The 15,807-nt window shown below is 40.0% G+C and overlaps 1 protein-coding gene across 1 annotated transcript in view; it reads left to right on the top strand.

The window, feature by feature from the left end:
- The window catches only part of si:dkey-22o22.2 (neural-cadherin), a 102,505-nt gene that overhangs the window by 82,716 nt on the left and 3,982 nt on the right, over positions 1–15,807 (top strand). Inside the window, exons 17-29 of the mRNA XM_056763533.1 lie at positions 3,303–3,586; positions 3,819–5,436; positions 6,640–6,733; positions 9,059–9,243; positions 9,848–10,083; positions 11,306–11,583; positions 11,690–11,904; positions 13,273–13,400; positions 13,756–13,883; positions 14,094–14,217; positions 14,699–14,879; positions 14,964–15,130; positions 15,209–15,473. Of these exons, the coding sequence (XP_056619511.1) occupies positions 3,303–3,586; positions 3,819–5,436; positions 6,640–6,733; positions 9,059–9,243; positions 9,848–10,083; positions 11,306–11,583; positions 11,690–11,904; positions 13,273–13,400; positions 13,756–13,883; positions 14,094–14,217; positions 14,699–14,879; positions 14,964–15,130; positions 15,209–15,473 (3,903 nt within the window). The remainder of the gene's footprint in view (positions 1–3,302; positions 3,587–3,818; positions 5,437–6,639; positions 6,734–9,058; positions 9,244–9,847; positions 10,084–11,305; positions 11,584–11,689; positions 11,905–13,272; positions 13,401–13,755; positions 13,884–14,093; positions 14,218–14,698; positions 14,880–14,963; positions 15,131–15,208; positions 15,474–15,807) is intronic.

The following is a 15,807-nucleotide window of genomic DNA, read 5'->3' as shown; positions in this document are numbered from 1 at the left end:
CTGGTTCATGTCTCAAGACAATTATGTGAGTGGCAGGAGTGATAGTTCATCCAAACATGAATTCTGTCATCATTATTCACCCTCATGTCATTTCAAACCTGTATGACTTTTTAAAACCAAGGCAAGTCAATGCGTTCCCCCGTTGTTCGGTAAGCAGCATTCTTCAAAACACCTTCTTTTGTGTTCTGCAAAAGAGAGAAAGTCATACTGGTTTGAAATGACAAGAGAGCGAGTAAATTATTCATTTTCATTTTTGGGTGAACTATCCCTTTAAAGGGGTGATTTTATCTAGTTTAACACACATGTAATAGACACATTTTGTGGACCCCTATGATTTATGTGAAGTTTCAGCTCAAAAAACACCACAGAACTTTTAATATACCATGCGCTACATGCCCACTTTTGCATGTGAGGTGAAACGCGCTGTTTTGGTGTGTGTCTCTTTAAATGCAAGAGAGCTACTAGTCTCCGCCCCCTTTTCAGCATAAAACGTGCTGTGAGCATGTGCTTCCGGCGACAAAACAATAAAGTATGGTCACATAGAGCGAACAAGAAACGAGGTTTCGTCTTTGAACACCAAACACATTGTTTCCGATAAGCACAACGGTTTCCCCCGGGGCCATTCGCGAAGACCCTCCGGTCCCTGTTTGTCTGGTCACGACCATTAGGGAGAGAGAACCGCGTCATGTGTTTACAAACTATACACACAGTTTTCTGAAGTGAAGATACTCGAGACAAACGCATCGCTATTTCTCTAAGCCAAATTAATGTTACACAGGACAATCCCGCCGCATGTTTACAAGTCACAGACATTGCATTCTAATAGTGAACAGACAAACCTGTCATAGTGACATTTTATCTACTTTTAAGTTGCCGCAGGTCCCTGGGTTCTAACTTAAACAATTCCTGTACTTACAATGTCTTTATTTGCAGCTTTGCCTCGCTCAGTGTGGAAGATTTCCATTGAAAACTAAATAAATCCATCGCTCTCTTGTCTCCCGTGAGTCTGTGAACATTGTTCTGTGCAGCCAACAACACAACAGTTTGTAAGCTTTGCTACTTTTGCCATGGTGTTGTAACTTCACACATGTGAAAACAACAATGGTGGTGGAGCGATGGTTGGACACGTTCAGAACAAGGGGCGGAAATATTATAATAAGAACGACATTTTACATCATTAAGCTAGCGATTTCTGAAGCGCTCGTTTTCTCAAAGGCTTGCAGAGATAGGCTCACATAAAAAAAGTTAATGATTTGTTTTGTTTTCCACGTTTTCTGAGTTGGCGGATGAACAAGAGACCCGATTTTAGGATTTAAACATGGAAAAAGTCTGTTTTTTTAAAGTAAATATCTCTTAGATATTAGATATTTTTTGTGTAGGTCAAAACATTACAGGTTTCTTTTAACATCCTCAGAGTTATTCCTTTAAATCTGAGGGCGACAGGCTTGAACAAATCAGCTGTCTTTCTAATGTCATGTGACAGGCTGCCGCTCGCCTACCCTCTAATTTCTCGTCCTGTCTCTAGAACATTCTGGGCTGTCACTTCCACATGTCTCAGTGACATGGCTCCCCACCTGATCCCTCTCTGATTTACATCAGGGCATGGTGACTTGGCTAATCCGTCAATATAGACAAACGGGCAGGAGCGCGAGGCTCTGGCCGCAATACGGTTTCGGCCCTTACATATGCATGACAAATTACGTGTGGCGTGGAGCCGTGTCAACAAGCAGACTGTGGTGAAGGAGACAGGGGCATTGAGATGGAGCCGCGCGGGCATCTGATAGCTCATTAACGATGAGATGGTAGAAGCGCCGTGGAGGTGAGCTGGGTGACTTGACCTGCCATGGCTGGATGGGCGTCCAGAGTCGGGCGACAGCTAATATCTCACGACTGTCATGAAATGAAATGCAAATCCGAACTTGATGTTCCTACGTCCCCTCCTTGCTTTAGAAGGCACAATGAATGAGATCGCCATTAAAATGCAATATTTCATAATATGCTGGGGATGAAAATGGGGTGTAGGAATAATTAGGAGCTGATTTGTGGGAGAAGAGGAATTTTATGGTCCTGTTAAGTGTTTCCTAAAGCTGATTAGCAGTGTCCTCTTTGAGCTGTTCATTAAACTCAAGAGTGATTTCAAAGATGAAATATGTAAAACATGCTAAACTTTCTTCATGCTGAATGAGCACAAGGTCTCCTGGACTTTGGAGCCGTCTTTCATTCGCTATTTTTGATAGCAGGGCCCCGCAAATGCAATGAGGACCACAATGCCTAAACTATTTTTCATGTATAAGGATGCATATATACTGTTTGAAAAATAACAATTATAACCTCTGCTACAAGAGTTTGGTTTGGGTCAGTGCTGGATCTTTGAGGGGAAGCCATATGGCTAGGCTGGTCATTTAGAAAGCCGCTTCTGGAGAAATCGTCAGGTCTTCCCTTAGCGAGTGTCACGGCACATCGCACTTCACAACCGTGGCAGCTAGCCAGGATGAGCACGACACGTTCTAATGAAATCCACACACATCACGCCCAGATGGTGTTTGTCTCAAAAAATCTGATCCAGAGTGGTGAATAGAGCAGGAGAGAAGCTATTGCCATGCCATCTCCTCCAACAGTGAACCAGAGGTTGACAGATTTAGTTGTGGTCGTAGTGATGGCTGTTTTAGAAGTCAACAATAAGCCTCAAGTATGCCTACATCAACGCCAGACCAACACCATCAACACCAGAGTGTGTTTTTAACAAATTTTGTAGAAGATATCATTTAGCATTAATATACAAATGGTTATTTTTATCACTTGATTGTAGAGTAAAATACCAATCCTAGAAATAATATACTAGTATTTTTGGTGAAGTAAAGTGGCTTTAGTTCCTTTTGAGCAATATAAAACATGTTGTTTTGTAACTGCGTTTAGTTTGGCCAAGACATCTGATGTGTAGTTAATTATATCAGTACATGTGTTTCCTGCTAATCGAACCCGTGATCTTGCTATTTCTAGCACCATTCTTTGCCAGTTAAGAGATTGACAAAACATACCTTTCTCTCTTTAAATTGTGTGAAAATGAGATAAGTGTAAGTATCGTCTGTACGCTATAAAAAACCGCCTGCATGTGACATTTTTTATGTTTATGTATGCTGATTCAAATATTTAAGCACAATCGTATTGTGCGTTTGGGCTTTCCTGGCCTTTATGTAATCCTCATCAAGTGAGCACAGATTAATGCTGACATTCTATTGATCCAGCTCAGCCGAGTTTAACACTACCTAGAATGCTAACGCATCCCAAACCCCCCCAAACAGGTGCCAACGCCAAGCTGCGCTACCAAATTACCTCGGGGAACACCATGGGCGCCTTCGATGTGGAGCCAGAGGTCGGCACCATCTTTATTGCCCAGCGGCTGGACTACGAGCAGGTGCAGAGATATGAGTTACGGCTGGTCGCGTCGGATGGAAAATGGGAAAACCAGACGATGGTTGTGATCAATGTCATCAACCAGAACGATGAGGCGCCTATTTTCACTCAGACCGAGTACCAAACCAGTGTCACAGAAGAACTGACAGATCTTCCAGTCTTTGTACTTGAGGTGATTGGTTATGCAGTCTTGATTCAGAGGTTCCTGGCACACGGTTACATTAACTGTTAGTGCGTATAAAAAAGACTTCCAAGGCTTTGCTGAACATACCGTAAATGACAAGGGAGGACTAACTGCATACCTTTGCTGTGACTATTAACTTTTAATTGCCTCATATGTTCTGCCATGATTTTGTTGAGCTCAAATACGCAAGCTTATTTTGACCAATCTGTCGTTCTTTCAGGTCTCAGCCACAGATCCTGATCAAGAGGCGGACCAGAGTGCAGTGCGGTATTCTCTACATGGACAGGGTGCCGATAGCGAATTTACCATAGATGAGTTGAACGGCAGGATCTATGCCCAACGCCGTTTAGACCGCGAGGTTCGTTCGGCCTGGCAGTTCCTTGTCCTGGCTACGGATGAGAACGGGTCTGGTCTAACCGGGTTCGCTGATGTACTAGTGGATGTGCAGGATATCAACGACAACGCACCTGTCTTCCTGTGTTCTACCGATAACTGCTTTTTAGGTCACGTGCCTGAGAACTCCCCAGCCGACACTCCCATAATGGAGATGCGGGCCACCGACCTAGATGACCCGAAAGCTGGCAAGAACGCTATCCTCACCTACAGAATTGTGCAAAACGTGCGCAACGAGATCAACCTAAACCTTTTTTCCATCAATCCAGCTACAGGGACTATTTATACTGTCCTGCGCTCTTTGGACAGGGAAGTGGTGGACCGATATCTTGTTGTTGTGGAAGCTCAGGATGGGGGAGGTCTTTCGGGAACGGGAACAGCCACCATTGTAATTTCTGATGTCAATGATCATCCTCCAGTGTTCACCCAGAAGGTCTACATGGCGTCTATGCCGGAAAACTTGGACATCAACAGCGAGGTAGTGGTAGTGGCTGCAACAGATGGAGATGAGGGTGAAAATTCGGCGATGACTTTCAGCATCATTGGGGGCGATGAAGATCGCAAGTTCTTTATAGAAACTGACAAGGTTAACCGACGTGGTGTGGTGAGGCTGAAAAAGAAGATAGACTTTGAGAAACCACATGAACGCACCTTCAATCTGACAGTGAAAGTAGAAGACGCTGACTTTTTTAGCCTGGCTTTCTGCATCATCCAAGTGGAAGACTCTAATGACCATGCACCAGTTTTCTTCCCACAGTTCTACGAGGCCGGATCCATGTTTGAAGATGTTCCCATTGGCACCATTGTGGCGCAGGTGACCGCCATGGATATGGACTCTGGCCAAAATGGGAGGTTCATATACAGCATCACCCCAGAATCCGACCCCTTCCAGCAGTTCTTGGTGGATAAGGGTGGTTGGGTCGTAGTTGCAGACTCTTTGGACCGGGAGAAGGTGTCCCAACACAGAATCATGGTTATGGCAACAGACATGGGCAGCCCTGCTCTGACCGGCTCTGCTATTGTGCTGGTAACCGTGCAGGACGTTAATGACAACGGGCCAGAGTTCGAAGCTCCCTATCGGCCCATTGTGTGGGAGAACACTGCCGCACCAGAGATCGTTCACATGAATGACACTTCAGTTCTGCTTAATGCCATTGATAAAGACACCTCGTCTAACGGAGGGCCTTTTTCTATCCGTCTACTGATGCTGACCTCTGACGTTACTAATTTTAATTTGACTGACCTGCGAAATGGTAGCGCCAAGATTACCGCTCTTCGCACCTTTGACCGGGAGAAGCAGAAACAGTATCTTCTTCCCATCCTGATGATTGACAGCGGCTCTCCACCAATGAGTTCCACAAGTACACTCACGGTCATAATCGGAGATAAGAATGACCATCCTCATGCAGCAGGACACAGCGAGTTTATAGTGTACAGAGTGCAAGGTATGCTCATGCTATTTACATACAAGATACTTTGTAATAAATTAAGAATACTTAATTATTTCATGTTAGGGGTCACTTGATCTTGCTTGATGAGAATTACTTAAATGGAGATTTTTTTGTGCAAACATATTAATTTCTTTAAAAGGGGTCATATGGCGCGAAGACGTGTTTTTTGGTGTCGTTGGTGTGTTATAAGTTGCCCATGCATGTATTAGACACGTAAAATGGCAAAAATGAAAGAGTCGAAAGAAAAGATGTATTCTATCTAAAAGCGAATGCTCACCCAGACCTGCCTGAAACGATTTGTGTAAACACACCCACAAAAAACTACGTCAATTCGTGGTGAGATTTGACTTAGACCGCCAAAATGTATACGCAAGTAAGGTGGGCATACCTGTCAGTACAATTGCTTTGGAACCTGATGTTCCAAATTCTAATGGATTTTGCAAAAAAATAGATGTTTGCAAACTGAAATATTTATTTTTTATAATATTTTATTTCTAAATCTATGCTTTGTGTAGTAACAACATAATTATAATAAGTTATATTTTCATAGTTTTGACTGTTATTCTAAAATTGGCAAAACATATGAATATATATGAGTAAGTGACCCTAAGCTTTTACATTTTCATTTTTCATTTTACATTGCATTATACGACACATTAGGTAAGTTATGTGTAAGTTAACTTTTGAAGAATACTTAAAATAACAAAATCCGTGTTATCACAATAATACATTTCCAGAAAATATATAAAATTTTACACCATCTGTCACTTAAACATTTTGGGAAATATTTTATTTTTACTTGATATATTTTAAGCGATTTTCTCTTTTCTGTGCTGGAACTGTATTAACCTTGTAATAGGAATTTGTCACATAACGTAAACATGGCACGATGCAAACAATTTACATGAATCCAGGTTAAGAGGCATATAAACAGGAGCCATTTTAAAAGATGTTGATTTCATGACTAACAGGATTACAGCGTTTCATTTTGCCTTTTGGAGAAATGGCAATGCTGCATCTTCCCCCCACTGCTCTGTTTAAGTGGGACCATATGTGCCAATGAGATGCTCTGCTGTTTTGTTTATCTCTTTAACGATACGTCTCTTCCACCCCCACATGCACACATTCATCGCCCTAGGTATTGCGCAGACTGGATGGAGGTCGCTGTTCTCTAACCTAATTATGTATTTTCCCCAGGTATGCTCCCCACCACGGTGCTCGGACAGGTTCAATCCCCTGACCTTGATGATTGGAGCGAAAAGACGTACAAGTTTGAAGGCAAACCCCCCAGGTGCTTTGATGTTCTATTGAAGTTTGATTCAAACTCAACTGTGTCAACTCACTCTTACAAGCAAAGAAAAAAGAACAAAAGTGAGCAAAGATGAAGAACGAGGCTGCACGGAGCGCTGCATATTAGCGCGCCAACAGCTTTCCTGTCACTCGCTTTTTAATACCTCATCAAACATGGGATTCAAAATTCACTCTGAAGTGAGATGAGAAAAATGATGTTGGCTACAGGTTCTCTCTAATGAAGTGTGTGTTAGGCTTTGTTCACACTTGTAGGCAGATCCGATTTTGTTTTTAAATTGCATTTTGATGACTGACAGACCTGCAAGTGATGAAATGTGATTTCAGTGTAGTCCGTATTATTTCCATAGCAATACTAAACTTTCTTACTTGAAGGGACAGTTACCCAAAAAAATTTTATTCTGATATAATTGTATAAATTTCTTTGTTCTTAAGAAACACAGAGAAAGATATTTGTAAATAGTAAATAGTAAATAGTTCTTGGCTACCGTTTACAACCAAATAAAAAAACTGCCCCAGAACGTTCTGCTTTCCTACATTCTTTAAAACATCTTCTTTGCGTTCAACAGAACAAAGATATTTTCCTACTATGGTAGTCAATGGTGGCTAAGAACCGTTTGTTACAAGCATTCTTCCAAATATATTTTTCTGTGTTCATCAGAAAAAAGAAGTTAAACAGATTTGGAACATCCTGAGGGTGAGTAAATAAAGACAGAATTTTATTTTTGGGTGAACTGTCCCTTTGACAACTGAGAGTTGTGACGTAAATGTCTTGCAGAAGTTTGCCCCAACTGATCTTTTGAGAATTCGTAACTATTTAACTTGTGGTTAATGTGTATAAATTTGTAAGATGTGAATCATATAAAAACGTACAAATAAGATCGTACAAATGCGTATGAATTAGCTAACTCGTAAAATAGTTACAAATTCCCGAGAGATTGAGTTGGTTTGTCTGAATAAAGCCCTTGTGATATCCTGCGTACGAAATTGTCTACTACGATACTATACCGTATGCAAAAAGAGAAATGAGTAATATGTTCGAAACCTCAATATGCAGGAATAGTATATGGAATATTCAAATTAATTGTTTCTTCCGAGATTTCAGAGTATGCATTGGGCACCCTTTTAGACACTTTTATTACGTATTAAGTTAATAAGTTGAAAATATTTTAAACTGTGAACCTATACAGCTCTTTTTTAGTGTTAAGGTTAGGGATATTGATATTGGTACAAAAAATACATTTTGTTTGTTTGCAGTTCATGGGTGAACGTCAAAGCTAAAGAACAATTGTGCTAATATTCAAATGCTAATACTTATGCTAATACAACAAATGCCAACTCAATTTAGTCCTGAGTTCACTTACAGTCCAATATTAAGTTCCATTGGAAAGCTGTGGCCCAAAATGTGTTGCGAAGGATTTGCTCCCATTAATTTGGATAATTAACACATTATTACATTAGCAGTTTGATTCTAGCTAGCCTGACACATCTCCTGGAACCGAGAGCATGGCTTCAATCCAAGCCCTTTATCATTCGCTTACTTGACGGTTAAATACCTCATTTGGCAGCAGAGCTGAAGGTCACCGTTGAGGTGGAACTCTTTTCCTGTTATGCGAACATGATTGAATCTAATTTGAGCAACGGCTAATGTGAGTTTAGCGACCTTGGTGCTCAACATCTGAAGTTTTCTACATGCCAAACATAGCATCGGTACAAACGCCTTTTCAAAGAGTCATAAACCGGTGTTCTTGTTAATTGACATGTCAACCCCATTGACAATTTATTTTCCTGCAAACACACTACAAGAAAGTAGTTTTAGTTGCAGTTAAATCTTTTGGTCTCTTTTCGAAATGTTCAAATGCAACAACAAAAAAATTAATTAGTTCCATTAGTCTTACCATTTAGTAACAACTGTGACCTAGAGAGAGAGAGACTGATTATGCATCGCTGTGTCTGGGATGTCTCGTATCCGGAGCAGCGGTAGTGTCCCTGTCATGGTCATCACATTTAGAGTCACAGACAGGAGTTGACATAAGTGCTATTGCTGATATACTGTATACACAGCCATTAATAATACAGCAGAGTCATTTTACTCCATCAGTACAGCACACGGTGCTGATGCCCTCTCATGTGTGATGATCTAGGAATGAACCTGGAAATTACTCTCTGAGTCATGGTTTTCTCTCTAGTTTCTTGTTTGAAGTAGTTGTTGTACTTCCAAATGCATTTTACATCTTTTCAGTTTTTTGTTGTTAAGTAGAGATCAAAATCTGATTTTGTTTTGGTCTTATTTTGTTTATCCACACAGGCAGTTTAGTGTGAACCACAACACGGGTCAGTTGAGTATCAGAGAGGGCACACCAGCTGGATTCTACAGCTTGCAGGTGAGGGTGGCAGATAAGAGCTGGCCTGATGTCACCTCCTCAGCTGAGGTCACGGTGATGGAGCTGGATGAGGAAACGCTAAGGAACGCTGGCTCTCTTAGACTAGCCAGTGAGTATTTTCCCTTATAAAACCATTCAGTTCTTTAAGATACCGTTCACCCAAAAAGAAAAGTTCTGTCATTAATTCACCCTCATGTTGTTTAAAACCTCGATAAGACTCTATCTTCTGTGAAACACAAAAGAAGATATTTAGAAAAATGTCTCAGTGGTTTTTTGTATATACAATGGTAGTCTATGGGTGCCAGTGTTGTTCTTCAAAATATCTTCTTTTGTGTTCTGCAGAAGAAAGTCACACAGATTTAGAATAACATGATAGTGATTAAAAACTAAAAGATGAACTTCTTCTCTTTAAAATAGACCTCCTCTATATATCATTTATTAAAAAATATTTAATGCTTTAAATCAATTAATGATTGATCACTATCATAAAATACTTTCATGCACTATATATACATACCATACGTTTAAAAACTTCCTCTGTAATCAAACAATGTATGTTCTCATGTTTCTGACATTAGCATGCTATATTACACGCCCACTTTTACACATTCATGGCCCTTCTGTGTTTAGCAGCTTTGGTCAAGGGCATAGTCAAGCAAAAAGATGAAAGGACAGAATCACAATGAACTGCTTTGTGTGTGTGTTTTGTACAGACCTGAGTGCAAATGAGTTTTTCCAGGCGTCTGGGAATAAGGAGAGCAGATACATGCGTCTCAGACATCTCTTATCTGAGCTCCTTCAGACAGACCTGGGAAATGTAGATGTCTTCAGCGTGGCCAACGGCAGCCAGTCGGCACAGCATCACCTCAGCGTGTGGTTCGCCGCTCATGGCTCCCCATACTATAAACCTGAGAAACTCCACGCCTATGTGGCCATGCACAAAGCTAAGGTGACAAAGGCACACACTCGCACTTTGACCCGTATCAACATCCTCTCTGTTACTCACACAGACACAGACATGGTGGTTATGAATCGCACACCTGCATTTATAGTCACACTGTGCTGGAGTCTATGAATATTTCATTTCTGTGTAAGGAATGATATGGTGGGCTGCTGCTCTCGGCAAGCAGGGAGGCCGGAAAGAGGGAAATAAAAAACATGTTACTCTCTGTGCAGAATCTAGCAGTCTGTAAATCAGGTGTAGGAGTGAGGGCTCTTCACAGCCCAGTGTGGTGCTGATGGTCTCACAGAGCTTGTGTTGGTACACTACATGAGAAACTGTTTGACAACTTAAGAGCGCCACTGAGGGATGTGAAGCACTCCACTTGAGATTGAATTCAGTCATTTTGTAGAAAACATAAACACACATTGAGTAACAAACACATACAACAATAGAAGCAACATTATAATGATTGAATGCATTTGTAGGTTTTCTCACATGCTTTAGTCCTTTAAGATACAAGTGTCTGGTCAGGTGATGAATTTAAACCCAGATGTGATTATTTAAATATGAGTATTAATGTTTTCATGATTCTGACACTAACAATAAAAAACAGTTGTAAAAATGGTATCTCATGATTGATATATTTATTAATTAAAAATTATATTTCATACAGAAATGTAATGTTGACTATTAAGATAATGATAAGCAAAATATCAGTGCAAGTAGTAAAATAAGGTACAATTTAATTAAGCACAAATAATTGAACTTTATAATAATAAAATATAATTCATGAATCTTTTATAAAATAACAGTTAAATGAAATTAATTAATTAAAATAAATAAAACAGATCAATACATAAAATTTTATTAATAAATAAGCAAATGTAACAAAACTAATGAAGTATATTTAATGAAGTGAATAATTAAGAACAAAGACTATTTATTTAATGAAGCAAATAATTTAGAAACAAAGACTATTTAATTACTAACTTTTAAAAAATACTTCACACAAAAATCCTATAAATATTAACTAGTAAGATAATAATAAGTAAAGTAATAAAGTAAATAAAATAAAATAAAAATATATAATTAAATTGAATTTTATAACAATAATATAAATACAGACAAACAGTTCTGAAAAATAAATCGTCAAATGTAACCAAAATGAATAAATGATTGAAGTTTAATTAATGTGAATCATTAAAAAGAATCCTTCTGTCTCTATCAGTTGGAGTCGGCTCTGGGTGGGACCATTCTACAGGTCGGGGTGGATGAGTGCACCTATACAGACTGCAGTCAGACCGGAGGCTGTTCCAGCAAGGTCACATTCAGCAAATCCCCTACGACACTAAACAGTGGAAATGTCTCTCTTGTTTCGGTTTCGGCCAAAGCGAACGCACAGTGTGGCTGTCTCGGCCGAGAAAGTGTACACCTGCAGTGTTCCTCATACCTGCGTAACCCCTGTCTGAACGGAGGTACCTGTTTGAACACTGATCTGGGCTACAGGTAAAACAGTTTAGAGCTCATTTCTGTGCTGCACATTTTTCTGTATAATAAAAGAATCACTGTGTGTTGGTCATTTAGTAAGGAAAAATCTCTTGCTGTTTTGCAGGTGTAAGTGTCCCCCCATGTTTGATGGACCGGAATGTCAGCAAACCAAACATAGTTTCTTAGGCAATGGTTATGCTTGGTTTCCTCCCATAACGCCTTGCTTTCAGAGCCATATTTCTCTGGAGTTCATCACAGAAGTGGCCAATGGACTGCTGTTTTACAATGGACCAATGGGAGCAGCTCAGCCAGGAGAAAGAGAGGATTTCATCGCACTGGGTAAGTCTTGCAAGATGATATTTGACAGCAAAAGCCTTCACTGTTTCTGATATTCTTCAGGAAAAATGACATCTTTTAAATTTTTAGTTGAATTATTCCTTTAAGATGTTCTCTGCTACTAAGCGCAGTCTAAAGAGAGTCATTAATGATAGGTATTTTAAATTGTCGTGGTCAGCAGTGTTGAGCGTGGGGTTTGGGTCAGCATTGATCAGGACCCCAGGTCAACATTGAAGGTCACATTTTCCACCTGCCCTATGCTGTATTATGCAACTGGTGATATGATTTCAGGGAACAACCCCCCTGCGGCCTTGCATAAGCTTGCATCATCAGTTTGGGTCGTGTTTTTATTGAACTGGGGCCAAAACCCTCCACTGCAGTGACAGCAATTTGAGACTGACCACGGATTGATAACGAATAAGCATTTTTTGCTGTCTGGGTCAAAACGATCCAGAGGGGGCATAAAACAGCATTAGTTTCTTATTCCACTTATTCTGTGTGACCATATGCTGCACCTTGAAAATGTATTATTGGTTTAGTAGGTTATTTCTGAATCAATATCATGGAATAATTATTCAATTCTTTATATAATTTATGAAAAACATATATAATTTAAAATAAAACATACTTCGTTTTATATAATTTATGAAAAATATATTATATTTAAATAATACATACTTCGTTACATTGTTTTCTAATTTCTTTACTATTTGCACTAAACTGTGTTCTTTGTAAAGCTGCTTTGCAACAAAGTAAAATTGCTATAAATATTAGTCAGTAAGAAAATGATAAGTAAAGTAATCGTGCAAGTAGTTTTTGCTACTTTTACAGGAATGTAGATGAGATTAGCATGTCATACATAAATTAGTAAATCAGCAAATTAAATGACTTATTTCTGAGTTATTTCCAAAGGAAAGCAAAGCAAAGCAAAGTAAATAAAATTTACAGGCATGTAATCAGATCAGATCAACATAAAAAAACATAAATGAGAAAATCAGCAAATTTACTTACTCATTCCTGGAACCTGTGATTATTCTACTTGACAAATAAAGTGCTAGAAATAAATTAGAATTTAATTTTGGTATAGAAATATGAAAATTATGGTAATGATAAACAGACAGGCCTATAAAGTGTTAGAACGGTAGAGCATGGCATTAGCAATGCAATGGTTGTGGGTTCAATTCGCTTGTTTTGTTGATTGTGAATATCTGGTTTGAATACACAGTACATTTCTCTGTAAAATGCAAAAATGTAACAAAATTGAATTTTAAAGATAATAACATAGATACAATATAGTAATCCACCGTTATTACATCTGTTGACACCCACATCAATACTCCCTGTCTTCTTCTCTTCTGTCTCTTTAATCAGAGCTGAAAAATGGAATGCCCTTGCTGAGTGTGAATCATGGTTCGGGGACGCTCACGTTGCAGCTGCCCGCAAGATCCACCGTCGCTGACCGGCGCTGGCATCATCTCGACATCATCAGTGACGGCAAGGTACGGCGAAACTCAGATTATAAACAGAGAGGGATGATAGAGGGTCTTAGAGGTCACATAAACACGATAAGACGACGGGCTGTGGCCAATCCCAGCTGAATTTTAGTTTGCCTTCATAATGTTCTCAACTTCACCTCAATTTCACTGAGATATGAAGCTTTCAGACAGTCCAGATCATAACATACCTCTGAGGTTCACAGGGGTTAAGCAGCTTGTGATCTTCGTGGCCTTGTGGGATTTGGGTCCAAAATATTCCATTACAAAAGTTGACCTGGCATGCGCTTGTATGTGATGTAACATATTGCCCTTGAGTAAAATTATTGGTGTGTGTGTGTGTGTGTGTGTCTATGAGCAGACCGTGCAGATGATTCTGGATCACTGCTCTGGTGCCGTGATGAGCGAGGTGGAAGGTCTGGGAGTGGGGATGTTGGAGATGGATCAATCGGTGTGCAAGGCCTCAGGAGAGACTCCAGGCGGCGAGAGGTGAAGGACATGAAACTGATATTTTATCTTGTTATATCTATATAAAAAATCATTATTCTTTGTTTTATGCTGGTACAGATTAGTTCATGGCTGGTTAAACTCATTTAAAGTCACCTGTATATCAGCATACACAACACAATGTATTCTGATGACTTGAAGTAAATAGCATTGAGGATGTGGTGTGACCTAATTTGTGCATCTCCTATGCAGGTTTTTTGATGTCTACCAACCTCTCCAGCTGGGCGGGGTTAAAGAGACCCATCCATTCCGTAGGTCACACTCCCCTTACAAGGGCTTTGTAGGATGTGTAAGAAACCTGATCGTGGACAGTCAGGTAAATCTAGTGAAAGGATAATTCACCCAAAAGACAAATTATGTCATTTATTCACCCTCATGTTATTCAAAGCCCGCATTTTTATGTGGAACTCAAAACAAGATATTTTTAGAAATGTCTCAGTGGTTTTGTGTCCCTTCAATGAAGGTTAATGGGGGGCAGTGTTGTTTGTTTATCTACGTTCTTCAAAATACCATCATTTGTGTTCTGCTGAAGAAAGAGAGTCATACAGGTTTAAAATGACATGAGGGTGATTAAATAATAAAATAATTTTAACTTAGGCTGAACTATCCCTTTAAAGTGTACATATAAACTTCATGGCTGTGGTTCAGACTGGATATGCTTTGGGTTACAATCCCCTGTCTTTGTTTGGACATAGCAGAGATCCAGCCGAGCCACTTTCTGACAGCGAGTCAATACAGGTCAATGAGATTCAACATAGTGCTGACTCGGGTCTCTCCATGTGTCTGTTTTCTGTCAGGTGTATGACCTCAGCAGCCCGGCAGAGAGCGAGAACACCACCCCAGGATGTAGGATAACAGACGGCGTATGTCTGACAGCTGGAGGGCCCTCATGTGGCGTCCACGGGAAGTGCTTGGGGGAATGGGGCTCCTTTAGCTGCGACTGCCATTCTGGATACAGCGGACACAAATGTGATAAAGGTGAGACAGCACTTCCCAATATTTGAGAACATCATGATATGTTGAACAGTTGAATGGTCCATCTGACTTGGTTTTGCGTAACAGCTCTTCCTGAGTGGTCCTTTGAGAAGGACAGTGTTCTTAGGTACCAGCTGAGAGGCGGTGGAAGTCCACGGAAAACTCAAGCTCATCTACTTCTCAGAACACGTTCCTCCGCAGGAATCCTGCTCAGCATGTCCTCCCGAGACTCCAATGAGTTTATTATCCTGGAAGTAAGTGATAAACATACATAAAACTGTAACATTTGAAAACGAAAGCACAATGTCATGTACTAACATTTTGTCTAACAGATAATTGATGGATGTCTCAGTGTGCGCTGTAATCTTGGAGACGGTGCTCACGCTTTGGAACTCAAAGGCCAGCGTGTGAACCATGGGCAGTGGGTCCTAGTCAGCCTTCATCGCCATGACAACATCTTCATTCTTCGACTGGAGCAGGGCGGAGGTTCACGAGAGGTCACAGGAGTCCTTGGACAGAAGAAAGATATAGTGGTGCATCCCTCCAGCGTGTTTTTGGGAAACAGCGGCACTCCAAACGCTCATGGAGACTTTCAAGGTGGGGCTCTTCTCTATTACTGATGTGACCTCTAGTCGGTTCCTATTCTCTGCTTTATTTTCTAACAAATATGATTTGTTCTTTTATTATGCTATTGTTTACATCTATCTGTACCTTTTAATCTTTTATCACTTTAATGGTCACCCTTTTTTTATCGGATGATTAAAGCATAGTATTTGACAGTACTTAGTACTTCAAAAACATTTATCACTTGTGTTTTTGTTACTCACCAATGTTCGTGTGTCTGGTGGATCCCACAGCATTATTCATTTTTTTACAGTTTTTACAGCCATAGCAAACATGTTTGATGACTTATTATTAGTTGCTTATAAGC

Source organism: Triplophysa dalaica, chromosome 12, assembly GCF_015846415.1.
Source record: "Triplophysa dalaica isolate WHDGS20190420 chromosome 12, ASM1584641v1, whole genome shotgun sequence".
Lineage (NCBI taxonomy): Eukaryota > Metazoa > Chordata > Actinopteri > Cypriniformes > Nemacheilidae > Triplophysa > Triplophysa dalaica.
The sequence above is the reverse complement of the archived record's forward strand: the minus strand, read 5'-3'. Positions and strand labels throughout refer to the sequence as shown.